The sequence below is a fragment of the Chrysochloris asiatica genome, unplaced genomic scaffold, assembly GCF_000296735.1.
Source record: "Chrysochloris asiatica unplaced genomic scaffold, ChrAsi1.0 scaffold00096, whole genome shotgun sequence".
NCBI lineage: Eukaryota > Metazoa > Chordata > Mammalia > Afrosoricida > Chrysochloridae > Chrysochloris > Chrysochloris asiatica.
This window is the reverse complement of record NW_006408614.1, coordinates 1,035,865-1,053,756: the sequence shown is the minus strand read 5'-3', so window position 1 is coordinate 1,053,756 and position 17,892 is coordinate 1,035,865. Positions and strand designations below refer to the sequence as shown.

At 41.8% G+C, this 17,892-nt stretch overlaps 1 protein-coding gene across 1 annotated transcript in view; it reads left to right on the top strand.

Annotated features, from left to right (window-relative positions):
* The window catches only part of DNER (delta/notch-like EGF repeat containing), a 449,127-nt gene that overhangs the window by 409,184 nt on the left and 22,051 nt on the right, over positions 1–17,892 (top strand). Inside the window, exon 10 of the mRNA XM_006866792.1 lies at positions 12,855–12,968. Within this exon, the coding sequence (XP_006866854.1) occupies positions 12,855–12,968 (114 nt within the window). The remainder of the gene's footprint in view (positions 1–12,854; positions 12,969–17,892) is intronic.

The following is a 17,892-nucleotide window of genomic DNA, read 5'->3' as shown; positions in this document are numbered from 1 at the left end:
ATGCTTTCTTCTCCCATAAAGATTTACAGCTTCAGAAACCCTATGCAAAGGTACTATAAGTTGGAACCAACTCCACGGCACAGCACCACCACCACTGTAGTAGAGCAGGGTTTCAGATTTTTAAAGAAAAATAACTGGATTTGAGGGCAAAAGAAGACATTTTTGTACATTCAAGATTGCAGAAAGCATACTGCCATATGTATTCTTCTAAGAAAATCATTTTATGAAGGACTCCCACTAAATACAAATTAAAAACAAAGATATCCAGATAGAAGAAAATGGAGAGCAGAGGAAAAAATGCTGAGCAGACTTCTTGAAATACAGAATTACACCTTAATGGGTAATACTCATGTGATTCTGCCTGCTAATGTGTTGGTGAATAAAAATCTCTTGGAAAAAGAAAAAAGTAGGAATCTTTATTTTGCTGGTTATCTATTAATGTATAGAAAATGAACACACACTCAATGCTCAAAATAACAATATTTATTATGTGACCTTTTCTGTAGGTGAGAATTTCAATCACTGTTCAACAGAGCACATTGCTCAGGGTCTCTTAAGGCTGAAATTAAGATGCTGGTGAAGCTGTGTTCTCACCTGGAGGACTGATACGGGCAGGACCTACTGCAGGCCCACTCAGTTTGTTACAAGGAGAGGATTCCTTTCCTAGAGGCTATCAAGTTCATGGGTGCTTGCTCTTCAAAGTCAGCAAATGAGAGAAAGAGTAAGAGTAAGAAAGAGCAAGCCAGCCTCTACTGCTTCATGTCTTCAGCTTGAGGGAAGACCTGGACTGTCTTATAGGGCTCACTGGGTTAGGTCGCACCCACTGTATGTAAACTCTCTTGTGAGTAACTTAAAATCAACTGATTAGGAACCTGAATTGCATCTGTAAAAATCCTTTGTCTTAGTCATTTCTCTTGGCTAGAAGGGAGCGTGGTGGTTCCATCTGATAAGCACTGGACTGCGAACCACAAGGTCCATGGTTCAAGTCTGCCAGCTTCTCTGCAGTAGAAAGATGAGGCATCCTAGGTCCGCAAAGATCAAAAAAGCCTTGAGAACCCTATACAGGTCACTAGGAGCTGGGACCAACTCGAAGGCACGTAACTACAACAATAGCAGTTGGCTAGAAGTGTGCATTTGAGGGGCTTTACACATAAAGAAATAAAAAATCCTCACCACTGGACCAATAAACAACATTCTTATCAATGGAGAAAAGATTGAAGTTGTCAAAGACTAAATTCTTCTTGGATCAACTATCAACACTCAAGGAAGTAGCAGTCAAGAAATCAAGCGAAACAATGTACTACATTAGGCAAATCTGCTCCACAAGACCTTTTTAAAGTGTTGAAGAGCAAAGCTGTCAGCTTGAAGACTAAGGTGTGCCTGAACCAAGTCATGGTATTTTCAATAACCTCATATGCATGCCAAAGCTGTACAGTGAATAAGGAAGACTGTAGAAGGATTGATGCTTTTGAGTTATGGTGTTGGAGGAGACTATTGAAAGTGCCATGGGCTGCCAAAAGAAACAACAGATCTGTTTTGGAAGAAGTGCAGCCAGAGTACTCCTTGGAGGCCAAGATGGCCAAATTCGTTTCTCATACTTGGGACCTATTGTCAGGAGGGAGCAGTTGCTGGAGAAGGATATCATGTTTGGTAAAGTGGAGGGTCAGAGAAAAAGAGTAAGACCCCCAATGAAATGGATTGGCCAAATGGTAGTACTGATGAACACAAGTGTGGCAACAGTAGTGAAGTTGGCCCAGGATCGGGCAGTGTTTCGTTGTGCTGTGCATAAGGTCGCTATGAGTTGGTACTGACTCGATGGCACCTAACAACAATGACAACACATACACTTGGAGATATTGTAGGTTCCGTTTCAGTCCACAGCCAAAGAGTAAATAGTGCAACAGAGAGTCACACAAAGTTTTAAAATTTCCCAGAGTGAATAAAAGGTATGTGTACACTCTACTGTAGTTTAAGTGTTAAATGTTGCTAAGTGGCCTCAAGTCAGTTCCAACTCATAGTGACCCTGTATAGGGTTTCTGAGGCTTTTTAAATTTTGCAGAAGCAGAAGGCCTCATCTTGCTCCCATCTTGCTCTCAAACTGCCAACCTTGTGGTTTGCAGTCTAGTGCTTATCCTACAGAATCATCACATGTTAAATAACATGATGAAAAAGTTTGACTTATTGAGGGAATTACCAAGTGTGACACAGAGTCACACAGTGAATAAGGTGCTGTTGGGAAATGGTTCCCAAAGACTTGTTTGATGCAGGGTGGCCACAAACCTTCAATTTATTAAAAAAGTGCAATACCTGCAAAGTGCACTAAAGCAGATTGCAATAAAATGAGGTTTACCTGCACATGGGGCTGCTACTCACTGTGGTAGGAGAACTTGTTTGAGGGTGCATTGGTACATTTGCTCTGATGAAAGATTTCAAAAGCTAGAATTCAAACTTCATGAGATTTTAAAAACACCCATGAGTTGGAGGGGTGGAGGGTGGAAGAGGTAGGAAAGTATACAAATGCATTAAAGTATACAAATCCCAATGGGAAGGAAAGGTTTCTTGTGGTTTGATATGCATATAGAGAAGTTTGGAGTCCTGGTATGGCACTGCAGGATAATGCACTGGATTACAAGGTCAGTTTGAACAGAAAGGTTGGTGGTTCAAACTCACCAGCAGCTTCTGGGAAACCAAATACAGGATCTCTATGAGTCGGAACCGACTTGACAGCACTTAACAATAACACCAACATGAGAAATTTGGAATAGAAATGGAAATATTTCAACAAACTTATGTGGCATTCACTCATCTATACCAAGAAATGTGAAAGACAGCTACTTGACCAACTGATTGGAAGAGATCTATATTTCTGCCCCTTCCAAAGAGAGGTGACCCAATGGAATATGGAAGCCATCAGACAATGTGATTAATATCACATGCAAGTAAAATTTTACTAAAGACAAAAATGGCTGCAACCATGCATTGAAAAGGAAATGCCAGAAGTACAAGCCAGATTCAGATGAGGACATGGAAGGAGAGATAGCATTGCTGATGTCCAATGGATCTTGGCTGAAAGCAGAGAATACCAGAAAGATGTTTACCTGTGCTTTATTGACTATGCAAAAGCTTTTGACTGTATGGATCATGACAAACTATGGGTCACATTGTGGAGCATGAGTATTCTGGAACATTTAAGTGTGCTCATGAGTTACATAGATAGACCAAGAGGCAGTCTTTTGAAGAGAACAAGGGAACACTGAATGGTTTAAACTCAGGAAAGGTGTGCACCAGGGTTGTTTTCTTTCACCAAAGTTATTCAGTCTACATGCTGAGCAAATAATCTGAGAAACTGGATTATATGAAGAAGAATGTGGCATCAAGATTGTAGGTAGACTCATTTACAACTTGTGATATGCAGATGATATAACCTGGACTGCTGAGAGTGAATAGGACTTAAAATGCTTACTGATGAAGATCAAAGACAACAGCCTTCAGTATGGATTGCACCTCAATGTAAAGAAAACAAAAATCCTCACAACTAGACCAATAAATAACATCATGATAAATGGAGAAAAGATAGAAGTTGTCAAAGACTTCATTTTGCCTGGATCAACCCTCATGGAAGCAGAGTTAAGATATCAAATGATGTATTACATTAGGAAAATCTGCTGCACAAGACCTCTTTAAAGTGTTCAAGAGCAAAGAAGTTAGTTTGAGGACTGAAGTGCACCTGACCCAAACCATGGTATTTTTAATAGCCTCATATGCATGTGAAAGTTGGATAGTGAATAAGGAAGATCAGAAAAGAATCGATGAATTTTGTGAGTTATGGTGTTGGAGAAGAAGCCTAAAAGTACATGGGCTGCTAGAAGAACAAACAAATCTGTGTTGGAAGAAATACAACTGAATGCTCTATGCAAGCCAGGATGACCAGACTTTGTTTTTCATACTATAGACATATTATCAGGCGGGACCAGTCCCTGGAGAAAGATACCATGCTGGGTAAAGTGGAAGGTCAGCAACAAAGAGGAAGACCACCAATGAGATGGATTGGCGCAGTGGCAGCAGCAGTGGGCTCCAGCTTAACACCAATTGTGAGGACAGCACAGGACCAGGCAGTGTTTACTTCTGTTGTGTATAAAGTCGTTATGAGTTGGAGTTGACTCGATGGGACCTAACAACAATATAAAGAAGTTTAGATTTAAATTCTAAAAGACTGCTAAAACCAGGGAGGAAACCCTTAGAAAGACAGCAATAAACTTAAAGTGATGGGGACTTCGGGAGGGAGCGTGGTGGTGTCTGTGTGCCATTGAGTTTGTTGCAACTCATAGCAACCCTGTATGGGGTTTCAGAAGCTGTAAATCTTTGTTGTTGTTGTTGTTGTCAGGTGCCATCGAGTCGGAACCGACTCATAGCGACCCCATGTACAGCAGAACGAACAATGTCTGATCCTGGGCCAACCTCACTACCACTGTCACACTTGAAGCCATCAATGATGCCACCTGGCCAATCCATCTCGTTAGGGGTCTTCCTCTTTTTCTCTGACTCTCCACCTTACCCAGCATGACATCCTTCTCCAGTGACTGTTTCCTCCGAACAATATGTCCAAAGTATGAGAGATGAAGCTTAGCCATCCTGGCTTCCAATGAGCACTCTGGCTGCACTTCTTCCAAAACAGATCTATTGGTTCTTTTGGCAGTCCATGGCACTTTCAGTATTCTCCTCCAACACCACAACTCAAAGGCATCAATTCTTCTACGATTTTCCTTATTCACTGTCCAGCCTTCACATCCATATGAGGCTATTGAAAACACCATGGCCTGGGTCAGGCGCACCTTAGTCCTCAAGCTGACATCTCTGCTCTTCAATACTTTAAAAAGTTCCTGTGCAGCAGATTTGCTCAGTGCAATACGTCGTCTGATCTCTTGACTGCTGCTTCTGTGAGTGTTGATAGTTGATCCAAGAAGAATGAAGTCCTTGACAACTTCAATCTTTTCTCCATTGATAAGAATGTTGTTTATTGGTCCAGTGGTGAGGATTTTTGTTTTCTTGACATTGAGATGTAATCCATATCATAGGCTGTGCTCTTTAATCTTCATAAGTAAATGTTTCAAGTCCTCTTCACTTTCAGCAAGCATTGTAAATCTTTACTGGAGCGAAAAGGCTCATCTTTCTCCCATGGAGTGACTGCTAGATTCAAACTATCGACCTTGAGATTAGCTGCTCATGTTATAATCCACTATGCTACCAGGACTTCAGCAGTTAGAGGAGGGTGGGAAGGAGGAGAATTAAGAGTTGCTTCTCCCAAGTTCAGAGAAATCAAGTGATTCTTATAGATCCCAGGTGATTTTTATGTATACAAAAGATCTTATCAAAACACAAACTCTGCTTCAGAGTATCTGGGATAGAAAGACCAGTTCTCTACAGAATGAGTCTAAAACAATGATTTTCAAGTTTTCAGAATATTAATTATGTGATGACGCTTAACGACAACAACAATGATGATGACTATACTATGGCAACAAAGATTTATAATGAGTGTACTCTGAATTTTTACCCACTTTGATTTTTAAATTCACTTCTCTAAACAGCCTTGTGGGAATGAAAATCTCAGACTTGCCTATCCATCCTTTAATATGAAAAGTATGAATTTTTATTAGTTTTGACTGAATTGCAGTTTCTTCTTGAGACTAAACATAAGTTTTGTAATCGTGCGTACTGCGCTGTTTGCCAATGGCTGATACATGTGTCATTGCCCAGATTTACTTTGAAGTGTAGACCTGACTTCCCTGACAAAATACAGTGTTTTTGAGGCAGATCTGGAATGTCGCCTTACTCCTCTGGCAATCCCACCTGTATGTCAGCCAAAGTACACTGTCACCCCTCCAGAAAGGGCAGGACTCTAGTCTTTGATCCATCATTTCTTCCACACATTAAGATCTGGCCTTTGCTCTAAAGGACCACAGAGATTCAGGAAAGAAGCAGACAGATGAGTTAGAATTGAACACCTTGAGCGTTAGAATCCTGGGAATCCCTGCATGCGCTCAATGCACAATGGTGGAAGGATCCAGTTCTTTCTGGGGAGAGAGTCAGGCTCAGCTTTCCAGACAAAAAGTACATTTGAGCTTTGAGCTAGTACTTCACAGATGAGTTATAATGTGTCAGGTAAAGACCCAAGTTAGGGAAGAGGGTGAAGGAAGGCATTTCTGTTGACAAATACAGAATGTAGAGAGCCCAGGGCCCTTGGGGAATGGGGAGGGTGTAAGAAGATGGAGTTTTGGCCTCTGAAAAGGAGGTACATCAGCAGTTTGTCTGTCCTCTGTATGGAAGGTTTCTGGCTCCTAGTTGTTCAGCTCTAACTGACAAGCTGAGAAGTATGACAAATGTTGCTTTATAGGGATTAGCAAGGTTTAGAGTATAGAAATGTGAGTAATCTAAGTACTCGCTTGGGACTGCTAAGACTAGCCTGCATCATGTCATTATTTTTCTGTGAAGATTAACTTTTGTCCGCTGTTTGTGCTGTCACAAAATTCTCAATGGATGCTCAAGTGACTGAATGTCTTATCTTTTGAAAAATAGAAATAACAAACGATAAAATAATTCCCCAAAAGAAGACACCAACAGGTTGAAATTGCTTATGATCTTGGATGCTATCCTCGAATCTACCTTACTGAAAATTTAGGCTTAAATATTTAACGTGCAATTTGCTTTCCAGCCTTATTTGGAAAATGTGATAATTTGTGTGCTAATATATTAACTATATTTTATTATCCAGGCTAGGTTGATGAATATGTGTGGCTTCAAAATGTTCATGTAAAAATGGAATGAAAAGGAGGTGGAATTTTTCTATGGACTTTTTGAAGCCCCTTTGTCTATTTTTTTATTAATTGAGTTAAAGACATCCTTGAGTGTTCGTTCTCATTTTATGTCCAATGGAAACCTTTTTTTTTTCAGTTTTCCGGCATCTTTGAATGCCATGGTTGTAGTTCCAGTACAATTGAAAGTCTTGTTGTAGTTGTGTGGTTGCCATTGATCAAATTCCCACTGGGAATTTGTAAATATGTGAGTGCTTGCTTTGCAGATAAACACTTTGAAACAGAAAAATCAGGTCTGCATTTTTCTGTGTCATTTGAGCCCATTCTGCTTGGGTATCAGTGGGAAAATTGTTGTTATTGGTAACTTTCATTGAGTAGGTTCCAATTCATAGTGAACCTGATTATGTATGCACACCCATCTGAGAGTACTTCAAAACGTTTGTAGAAGAATGAAATTAAAAGATAATGAAATACACGCATACACATATATTGACCTTTTGGTTAAAACCGACCTTGTTGTCCAGTGCTTATCCAGGACCCCAGTGGGAAAAAGTTATTGTTGTTACGTGCTATGGAGTCAGTTCTGATTCATAGTGACCCTGTATAGGGTTTCTGAGGAGTACCTAGTGAGCTTGAACTGCTGACCTTGCAGTTCAGCACATTAACCCATAGTGCCACACCAGTGGGGAAATAGAACTAGAGAATCTGAAGGAAAAGGCTCGTATCAGTCACTGTTCTTCAGAGAAACAACCTATCTCTGTGTGTGTTTGCATGTCTCTGCATGTGCTTATGTATATATGTGTACACACAGATATAAGTACACACATGGAGGAGACTTCAAAAAGTTTGTAGAAGAATGAAATTAAAAGACAATGGAATACATGCATACACATATGTATGCACACTCTTTTGAACTTTTGAGGGCTTGAAGAAGTTTGCGAAAAAACGGAATTAAAAGATAATGGAATTTTTCTGTGAATGTTTTGAAGTTCCTGTGCACAATGTATATGTTGTGAGCTGCCGTTGTGTCAAGTTCTGTTGAGCGACCCCAATGCACAACAGAACGAAACACTACCCCCTCCTTTATCATCCTTACAATTGCTGCCGTGCTCCAGCCCTTTGCTTTTGCCTCTGTTTCAATCCATCTCCTTGGTGATCCTCCTCTTTTTGGCTGACCCTCCGTTTTACCAAACATGATGTCCTTCTCCAGGGACAGGTCCCTCCTGATAGCATGTTTGAAGTACGAGAGACAAAACCTAGCCATCTTGGCTTCTAAGTACATTCTGACGGTACTTCTTCCAACACAGACCTGTTTGTTTTCCTGGCAGTCCGTGGTACTTTCATCAATTCTTCTACAGTCTTCCCTATTCATTGTCCAACTTTTGTATGCATTTGTGGCAATTGAAAATACCATGGCTTGGGTCAGACACACCTTAGTCCTCAACTGACATCTTTGCTCTTGGACACCTTTTAAAGAGTTCTTATGCAGAAGATTTGCCTGATGCAACACATCATTTGATTTCTTGGCTGCGGCTTCCATGATTGTTGATTGTGGATCAGAGCAAAATGAAGTCTTTGACAACTTCAATATTTTCTCCATTTATCATGATGTTATTTATTGGTCCAGTTGTGAGGATTTTTGTTTTATTTATATTGAGGTGTATCCTATACCGAAGGCTGTAGTTTTAGATCTTCATTAGTAGGTATTTTAAGTCCTCTTCACTTTCAGCTTGTAAAGTTGTATCATCTGCATATCGCAGGTTGTTAATAAGTCTACCTTTAATACTGATGCCGTCTTCTTCATATAATCAAGCTTCTAGGATTATTTGCTCAGCATGTTGTTGTTGTTATGTGCCATGGAGTCGGTTCTGACTCATAGCGACCCTGTACAGGGTTTCCGAGGCTATAAATCTTTACGGGAGCAGAAAACCTCATCTTTCTTCTGTGGAACAACTGGTAATTTTGAACTGCTGACCTTGTGGTTCGCAGCCCGATTCATAACCACTACGCTACCAGAGCTCCATACACACACACACGCACACACACAAGATACAAGTACACACACTAATAGAGATAGTGGTTATGTTTATGTATTGGGCTGCTAACTTCAAGGTCAGCAGTTTGAAACTACCAGCTGTTGGGCAGGAGAAAGATGAGGCTTTCTGCTCCTGTAAAGATTTACAGCCTTGGAAATCCTGTTCAGGGTCGCTATTAGTCAGAACTGACTCCATGGCACACCACCATCACCACATATGTTGTTGTTGTTAAGTGCTATCGAGTTGGTTCAGACCCATAGCAACCCTGTATAAGGTTTCTGAGGAACAGCTGATGAGCTTGAATCACCGACCTTGCAGTTCAAACAACTTTGCAGTCCAGCGCATTGACCCACAGCACCACACCAGTACTCCATATATAAAGATAGATAAATTAATTAATTACTTATTGATTCTTAAGGAAATTGTCTCAAGTGATTTCAGGACGGAAATTTGTAGGGCAGGTGGGCAGGCTGGAAATTTCTACATTTCAGACCTGAGGCAGCATTCCTTCTTGTCCCAGAATCTTTTGTTTTTACTCTGAAGGCTTCAACTGATTGGTTGAAGCTCACCCATGCTCTCAACTGATAAGATGAGGCTCACCCAGGCTCTCAACTGATTGGATAAGACTCACCCATGCTCTCAACTGATTGGATGAGGCTCACCCATGCTTTCAGCTGATTGGATGAGGCTCACTCATGCTCTCAACTGATTGGATGAGGCTCACCCATACTCAAGGGTCAACTGAGCGTAGATGGTCTTCACATGTCATTACAGCGTCACAGCAGCGTTCCGACCAAGTCATTGAGTACCATGGCATAGCCAAGTGGGCACATAAAATTAACCATTGTTGTTCTTGTTGTATGTCGTTGAGTCAATTCTGACTTGCAGCGATCCCATGTGATAGAACTTCCCTAGTAGGGTTTTCCAGGCTCGAATCTCTAAGGAGCAGATCATCTTCAGGTGACAGGAATTTCCACTTCCTTGTTAAATCAATTTGGTCTTTTATATTATAAGGCATCATGGATTTATGATGAAAGTAAAACAGACAGATCAGGTAGTAGCTGGCTGAGGTGGGCATATATCCTCCCAGAATAAAGCAGGTGGGGAGGGGGGAGGAGATGGTAGCTGCAAGAAGAAGGAAGGCACTTAGGCCGTCAAAGATCTGGAAGGCACTTCAGAAAAATGTCACGCTGAATTTTGTTGATGCATGGGACATTAGGTGTAGAGGATGAAAAGGAATTTCAAAACACACATTCTGAGATGTTTTCCTGGGCTCAAATAGGTATGGGGCTTGCCCTGTCCCTGCTTTCTCCCCCATCTTTTCTGATTTCTTTATCTCTATTTTGTAATGCATTAAAAAGGAAATGAAAGAAAATTCCAGCACGAATAATTGCAATGACTACAAGATGAATCATTGGGTGCGGTAAGAACTTGGACACTATGAGCTAAGAAATGAAATGGAGGACAAATTAAAGAAATCCCATTCACTCACTATTTGCTTCCACTTATTTTTCTTGAGGCCCCTGGGAAGGGTGGGCATATCACTTTGTACATTCTTGTCCAGAATGTAATATAATTTATCTTCTGTTTCAAAAGGCATGGCTGGAGACAGACCAGTCCACTCCATCTTAACATTCCAGTATGATACTAACAGGAAGCCTACCTTTCAAATAGCATTGGCTTATAGGATGATATGTAAACCGAAGCCTGGGCCATCGAGTCGATTCTGACTCCTAGCCATCTTATGGACAGGGGAGAACTGCCCCATAGGGGGTCCTAGGCTGTCATCTCTACAGAACCAGATTGCCTCGTCTTTCTCCTATTGAGCATCTGGTGGGTTTGAACCACTGACTGTTAAGCAGCAGCCAAGCGCTTAACCATTGCACCTTCAGGCCTCCTGTAAGTAATATATATTATTACTGTCATTGGAGGCCTGGTGTGGTGCTGTGGGTTAATGCTCTGGACTGCAAAGTCAGTTTGAACCACAAGGTTACTGGTTCCAGCTCACCAGCCACCCTTTGGAAACCCTATACAGGGTTGCTATGAGTCGGAACTGACTCAGCAACACTTAACAACATTATTGTCAGGGGCCACGAAGTCAATTTTGACTCATAGCAATCTTGAATTAGGGTATCTGAGGCTATAAATCTTTATGGGAGCAGAAAACCTCACCATTCTCCCTCGGAGTGGCTGGTGGGTTTGGACTGCTGAGCTTGTGGTTAGCAGCCCAGTGCTTACCCTCCAGTACCTCTAGCACTCATCTAGTGTTGTTAAGTGCTGTCAATTCAGTTCTGACTCATAGCGACTCTGTCTAGGATTTCTGTGGTTTGTAATCTTTGTGGGAGCAGAAAACCACCCCTTTCTTCCACGGGGCTCAAACCATTGACTTTGTGGGTTTTTTGTTTTTTTTTTTCAATTGCAACAATATAGAATGACATAGATTTGAAAGTGTAAGTAATGAATTTTCTTCTCATCTCCATTTCAAGAAGAATAATTTGGTGTTTTTTCTATGCGTTTCCATGCATACATGTACACATACACAGAAACCCTTATTCAGTTATATGTTTTTATATAAATGGGCAACTTCATTTTTCTATGCAGATTTTTTTTAATGCTATTTTTTTTGTTAAATGGGTACTGAGCACCAGAATGTTTTGTATATTGCCACAGGCACTCCTGGTATGGCTGTAGGGTATGCACTGGACTGTGAACCACAAGGTCTGCAGTTCAAACCCACCAGCCAGTCTTCAGAAACACTACAGGGTCATTATGAATTAGAACCGACTCAAAAGCAGTTAACAACAACAGCACCACCATAGTCTGTCTGAGCTCACACTTGTGTAGAAACACCAGCTCTGGATTTGGATTGCAGGCCAGTTTAAATCTCGGCTCCCTTCCATACAAGCCTTATGATCTTAGAGTCTCAGCCGCAAGTTCCTCATCTATAAAATGGGACAGATGAGGGCATTTGTCTTATTGCATTGTTGCTGGGATTAAATTCGACTGAACGCAGAGAGCAGAGGTCCTGGAAGCCAGAAGGCACACGGCATCTGCAGCTCTAGGAAGCGGGCATCTAGTGAACTGAATGGATGTTTGAAGATGAGAGTTGAGTAGGCAGCAACTTCCTCTCCATCCCACCCATCTCCATAGTAGACCTCTTGTTGTTGTTATTGTTGTAAAGGGGTTCCAAAGCTGTGGATCTTTATGGGAGCAGAAAACCTCATCTTTCTCCTGTGGCGTGGCTGGTGGTCTTGAACTGCAACCTTATGGTTAACAGCCCAGTGCGTATCCTATGAAGCCACTAGCTCCAAAATATATCTGGAGCTCATGAAAATATCTTCTTCCAAATCCGCTTAGAAGACTCTGCTTAATATCCTATTAAATCTGTCAGGCTGTTCTGTTTCTTTTGGAGACTTAGCGAGCATTCATCACTTACAAGCCTTGGGGCCACCATGGTGAAATCTCTGGGCTGCTATCAAAATGGTCAGCAGTTCAAACCCACCAGCTTCTCTGAAGGAGAACGATGTGGTAGTGTGCTTCTGCAAAGTTTTACAGCCACAGACACCCTATGGGGCAGTTCTACTGTATTTTATACACTGTGAATTATGGGGTTAATGCTTCTCTCTCAGGCTTTGAACTTTTTGAGTTCCAGACTTTGGTATATGTAGTCAGAGGGAAACCTTGATGGTAGGGCCTGTGAGCAGAAGTTGGATTTAGTTTTCTCTCATCATGTGTGTCGATACCTCAATCTAGGGAGCATGCTGTGTCCATAGGATGAGTCCCGAGGTCTGCAGTTTGAGCCCACCAGTCACTCAAGCAAAACCCTATATAGTGTCTCCAGGGTTAGAAACTGACTCCACAGCACTTAACAACACCAACAAAGGACAATTTAAAGTCAAGAGTGGACGTGTTTGGCATGGTCCTCCTCACTGTTTCCAGCCTTCACAGGACGTGGGAGCTGAGGATTCTCGAATGACTGCTGTCTTTTGTGTTTGTTTCTCCACAGGAATACACTGTGAGCTGTACAAGGATCCCTGTGCCAACATCAGCTGTTTGAATGGAGGCACGTGTGACAGTGAAGGTCTCAATGGCACATGCGTGTGCGCACCGGGGTTTGCAGGTAAGTGATGGGTGGGCTGAACATTCTCCTTTACCCCAAGATAGCCGATGCCCGAGAAAACAAATGGCTGCACTACAAAAATACCATCAGAAAAGGCATTGCTGGGGTGAAAATCCATTTGCAATCACTTGGCTGTGCTTATTAAAGTAGGGCTTTTCTGAAGTTAGCCTTTGGTATTTAAGACTTGCAGAGACACATGCTTCCAAAGCCAGAGCTCAGAAGCATGATGCAGGAGCTATTATGTTAGCCCCTGAAAAAGTTGTAGTGGTAACGAAAGTAAGTAGAAAGTAAGAAGAGGAAGAGAAAGTGTTTTCTATATAAGTTAACCTCCAGCTATCACATTCATGTTACTGAAAGACATAAGACTGAGTTGATTTTGACAGATGAAGAGGCTTGCTGGAGCCCGGAAGGGAAGGGGAGATCTTCCAGGTGCAGGTTTAGCGCTTATGAAAGTACAGAGCCTGTGTTGTTAGTGACCATCACATTGGGTTTGACTCATGGCCATCTTCGGTAGAGCAGCATGAAATGTTGCCCAGTCATGTGCCATCACCATGGTTCTTGGTCAGTTTGAGTTTATTGTTGCAGTGAGTGAGTATTTTGAGTGTCTTCCAACTTAGGGGCTCATCTTCCAGTGCTAGATCAGACTGCTCTCTTGTGACCCTCAGGGTTTTCTATTGGCTAACTTTTAGAAGTAGACCAACAGGCCTTTCTTCCTAGTCTCTGTTATTCTAGAAGCTTTCCTGAAATCTTTCCACATGGGTGACCCAGCTGGTATTTGAAATACCAGGAACATGGCTTCCGCATCATAACAACATGCAGGGCACCACAGTAGGGCAAATTAGCAGATGGGTGGTGAGAAGATGCTGTCGTTGTTGAGAGTACTAGGGGTTAAAGAACTGCCCCAGAGCAAAGCAGAATGGGTGGGCAGGGGCTGGGCTCAGCTAGTATCCTGTTTAGTCACTAGGGAATCTTTGGTGGCCAGCCAGAACAGAACGGGACAAGTTACTTTTCAACTAGGAGATCCAGTCTAGGCAAGCTTACCCTGGGTCTTTCTTCCAAGTCATCCCTTGTGGGCTTCAGGGAGTTTGTGAATCCTTGAAAATTGATGTGGAATGTTGCATTATGTGTATGTGCTGAGGGGAGACGCTAACACTTTCATCACATTCTCAAAAATGTGAACCATTGGGCTAGAAAATGCATCATCTTCCATTTCCCATCAGTACTCACTTAAAAAAAAACGTTGTTGTTGAGTCAGCTCTAACTCCTGGTGATCCCATGTGTGTCAGAGAAGATCTGTGCTCCTTAAGGTTTTCCGTGGCTGATTTTCCAGAAGTACATCAGTAGGCCTTTCTTTTGAGGTGCCTCTAAGTGGACTCAAACCTCCAACCTTTTGGTTAGCATACTGGAGGTCAATCATGAGGACCACCAGGAATCCTAACACAACCCAGGAGTCTTGGCTTTGAGAGCATAGGACACAGTCATCATTTTCAGAACATTCCTCAACCAACCAAACCATAAGGGTCATTTTGGCTGGCATGTTGGCCAAGTCTGGCATAATTGTCCACAGAAGAGGTAGGTCTTGATCCCACAGGAAAATATGAGTGGCCCTCAGCTGGTGAGCACCTAACTGAGCTCCTCAGTCGTAATGCCCACAGTCAAGTTGTGGGGCAAGCAGCTTCCTCCTTGTCTTAGGTCCCTTCCCCTCATCTTGTTATTCCATGTCACACTCTGTCATTGGGGCTTCCTTGGGACTGAGAAGTACACTCATTCCAGAAAATGATGGTTTGTTTGCTGAGTGATTTACACACACACAGACCGATGTTATACTCATCAATGAATGCAAAATATACTGAGGAAGCATCCTGGTCTTTCTATGGCATTTATATCTTGTGGGTATTAAAAAATCATGGCAGAAATGTTAGAAAATAGAGAACAATAAGGGGCAAACTCACTAAGTAAGGTTAACATTTTGGCACATTGTTGTTGTTAAGTGCCGTCGAGTCGGTTCCGACCCATAACGACCCTGTACAGGGTTTCCGAGGGTGTAAATCTTTACGGGAGTAGAAAGCCTCATCTTTCTCCCGCGGAGCGGCTGGTAGTTTCGAACCACTGACCTTAAGGTTCGCAGCCCGATTCGTAACCACTACGCTACCAGAGCTCCTTTTGGCACATATACCCTGGAATTTTCATGTAGATCTGTGTGTATATAGTATATCATGTTCATTATTTGTATTATATCATTTAGTTGAACAAAACAGGAATCATAGTTCACATACTATTTTAACTTTTTACTTACAAATATGAGGGTAAGTCAGAAAGTATTGCTATACAATCTTGTTGTTGTTGTTAGGTGCCATCGAGTTGGTACTGACCCATAGCGACCTTACGCACAGCATAATGAAACACTGCCCGATCCTGGGCCAACCTCATTACTGTTGCCACACTTGAGTCCATAGATGCTGCCACTTGGCCAATCCATCTTGTTGGGGATCTCCCTCTTTTTCTCTGATCCTCCACCTTAACCAAACATGATATCCTTCTCCAGTGACTGCTCCCTCCTGACAATATGTCTGAAGTATGTCATAAAATCTTAGAAAGCTTTATTCAATAAAAACATCAAAATGTGAAGCTACTGTTTCTTGACATCTCCCTCACCTATGTCTGTACACTTCTGAACGCGCTGTTTCCATCTCTTGAATCCTTCCCCCAGATAGTCTGTAGTCTTCCACTGACACCATGTCAAAATGGTAGTTTGGGGCGTGCTCAAAGGACTCAGACCGTGTCCCTTTCCAATAGTCTTTGAGTTTGGGGAACAAAATGAAATCTGAAGAGGCAAGATTAGGGCTAAAGGGTGGATAGAGTAAGGTTTCCTAAAGAAATTCTCATGGGACAACTCTTGCTACACTCAAAGACTGAGCCAGGTACATTGTGTAATGGAAAAAGAAAATTCTTGGTACAATTTTCCTGGCCTTTTTCTCACCAATGCAGGTTTCAGTTTTATTAAAAATTTCTTCCTAATTCGCTCCCAAGATCATTTTGTATCCCTTGAGAAAATCTATCAAGATTCCCCCTTGGTAATCTCCCCCAAAACAGTCGCCATGACCTTCTGACCTGACTTCTTCATCTTGAATTACTCTTTGAAGTTTCACCAACTTTCCATAAATACTTGATTCTCCTAAAATCTGTTGTTTAATTGGGGAAAACTTTCTGTAAATTTGTTGCAAAGATTCCATGATTTGGGAAGAGGTCCATTTGGGTATTGTTAAAAATTTGATGGAAGTCCTGACCTCAAAATCATATCTTTAAATGGCACAAAAATTGTTCTATTGTTTGAAGGCCCCCTATGGAGACTAAAACAAGTGTATGACTGAGAGAATTTGCCTACAGCCATCCACTGATCGCAGTCATGTTTAAACATGTTTTGTCTGGAATAAGCCCAGGTCTATATGCCTGAAGACCCCTATAAGTGCAGCAGGTTGAGTGATGGGCTGCTAACAGCAAGGTTGGTGGTTCAAACTCACCAGCCACTCCTGGAAAGAAAGATGAAACTGTCTGCTTCCATAAAGATTTATAGTCTCCGAACCCTAAGAAGTCATTCTCCTCTGCCTTATAGGGTCGTTATAGGGATCAACTCAATCTCAGAACTAGAACCTTAGCAGCATTACTTACTTACTTATCCTCCGGTGTCCCATATCAAGAAATAGGCATCTCTATTAGCATTTTTCACTGGCTGCTCTATAGTCCAGTACATGGAGTATGATTTCTTTAACTCAATCTCAATTCAACTTTTGAGGTGTTCAGGACTTTTTCCCTATTATAAATAACATTGCAACTAATAGTCTTTTTTTTTTTTTTTTTTTTTTTTGTAACTACCTGTCTTGTCTGGATGTCTTTATGTACAAGTCTGATTACTTCCTTGGGATAATTTGTTAGGAATGGAATCCTAAAGTCCAAAGAGGGTAAATATATACTTCCATATTAATCTATATAGGAGCCCTACTAGTGAAGTGGTCATGCATTGGGCTGCTAACTGCAACGTCAGCAGTTTGAATCCACCAGCCACTTCTGCAGGAGAATGATGAGGCTTTCTACTCCCGTAAAGATTTATAGCCTCAGAAACCCTATCCAGGATCACATTGAGTTAGAACAGACTCAACAGCACACCACCATCACCACCATCATATTAATCTCTGCAAAATTTTTTTTTACCAATATTCACTCCTACCAGGAGTGCATGTTGTTGTTGTTAAGTGCCATAGAGGTAGTTTTGACTCATAGTGACCCTGTATTCTGTTTCTGATGAGCAGCTGGTGGGTTTGAGCCACCAACCTTGCTGTTAGTACTCCAGTGCTTATCCTACAGCGCCATACCAGAATTCCTCATATGTATGATTGTTGTTGTTGTTGTTAAGTGCCATCCAGTTGGTTTCCGACCCATAGCGACCCTGTATAGGGTTTCCAAGAAGTGGCTGGTGAGCTTGAACCACCAACCTTGCAGTTGAAACCGACTTGCAGTCCAGCGCATTAACCCACAGTGCACAAGGGGCATCTAAAAGTTCCTGGAAAAATTACATTCTCTTTTAAATTCCATTTTTAAGCCCTCATATATGAGCCCTGGTGTGATGCTGTAGGATAAGTATTGAACTGATAACTGCAAAGTTCAAACCCACCAGCTTCTCCTCTGAAACCATCAAAAGGGTCACTGTGAGTTGGAACTGATTCAATGGCACTTAACAACAACATATACGTATATTGTTGTTGTATATACATGTATATATGTATGTTGTTGCTAAGTGCCATCGAGTTGATTCCAATCCACAGTGACCCTGTATAGGGTTTCCAAGGAGAAGTTGGTGAGATTGAATCACCGACATTGCAGTGCCGTCCAGTCGATTCTGCCCCATAGCGACCCTGTATAGGGTTTC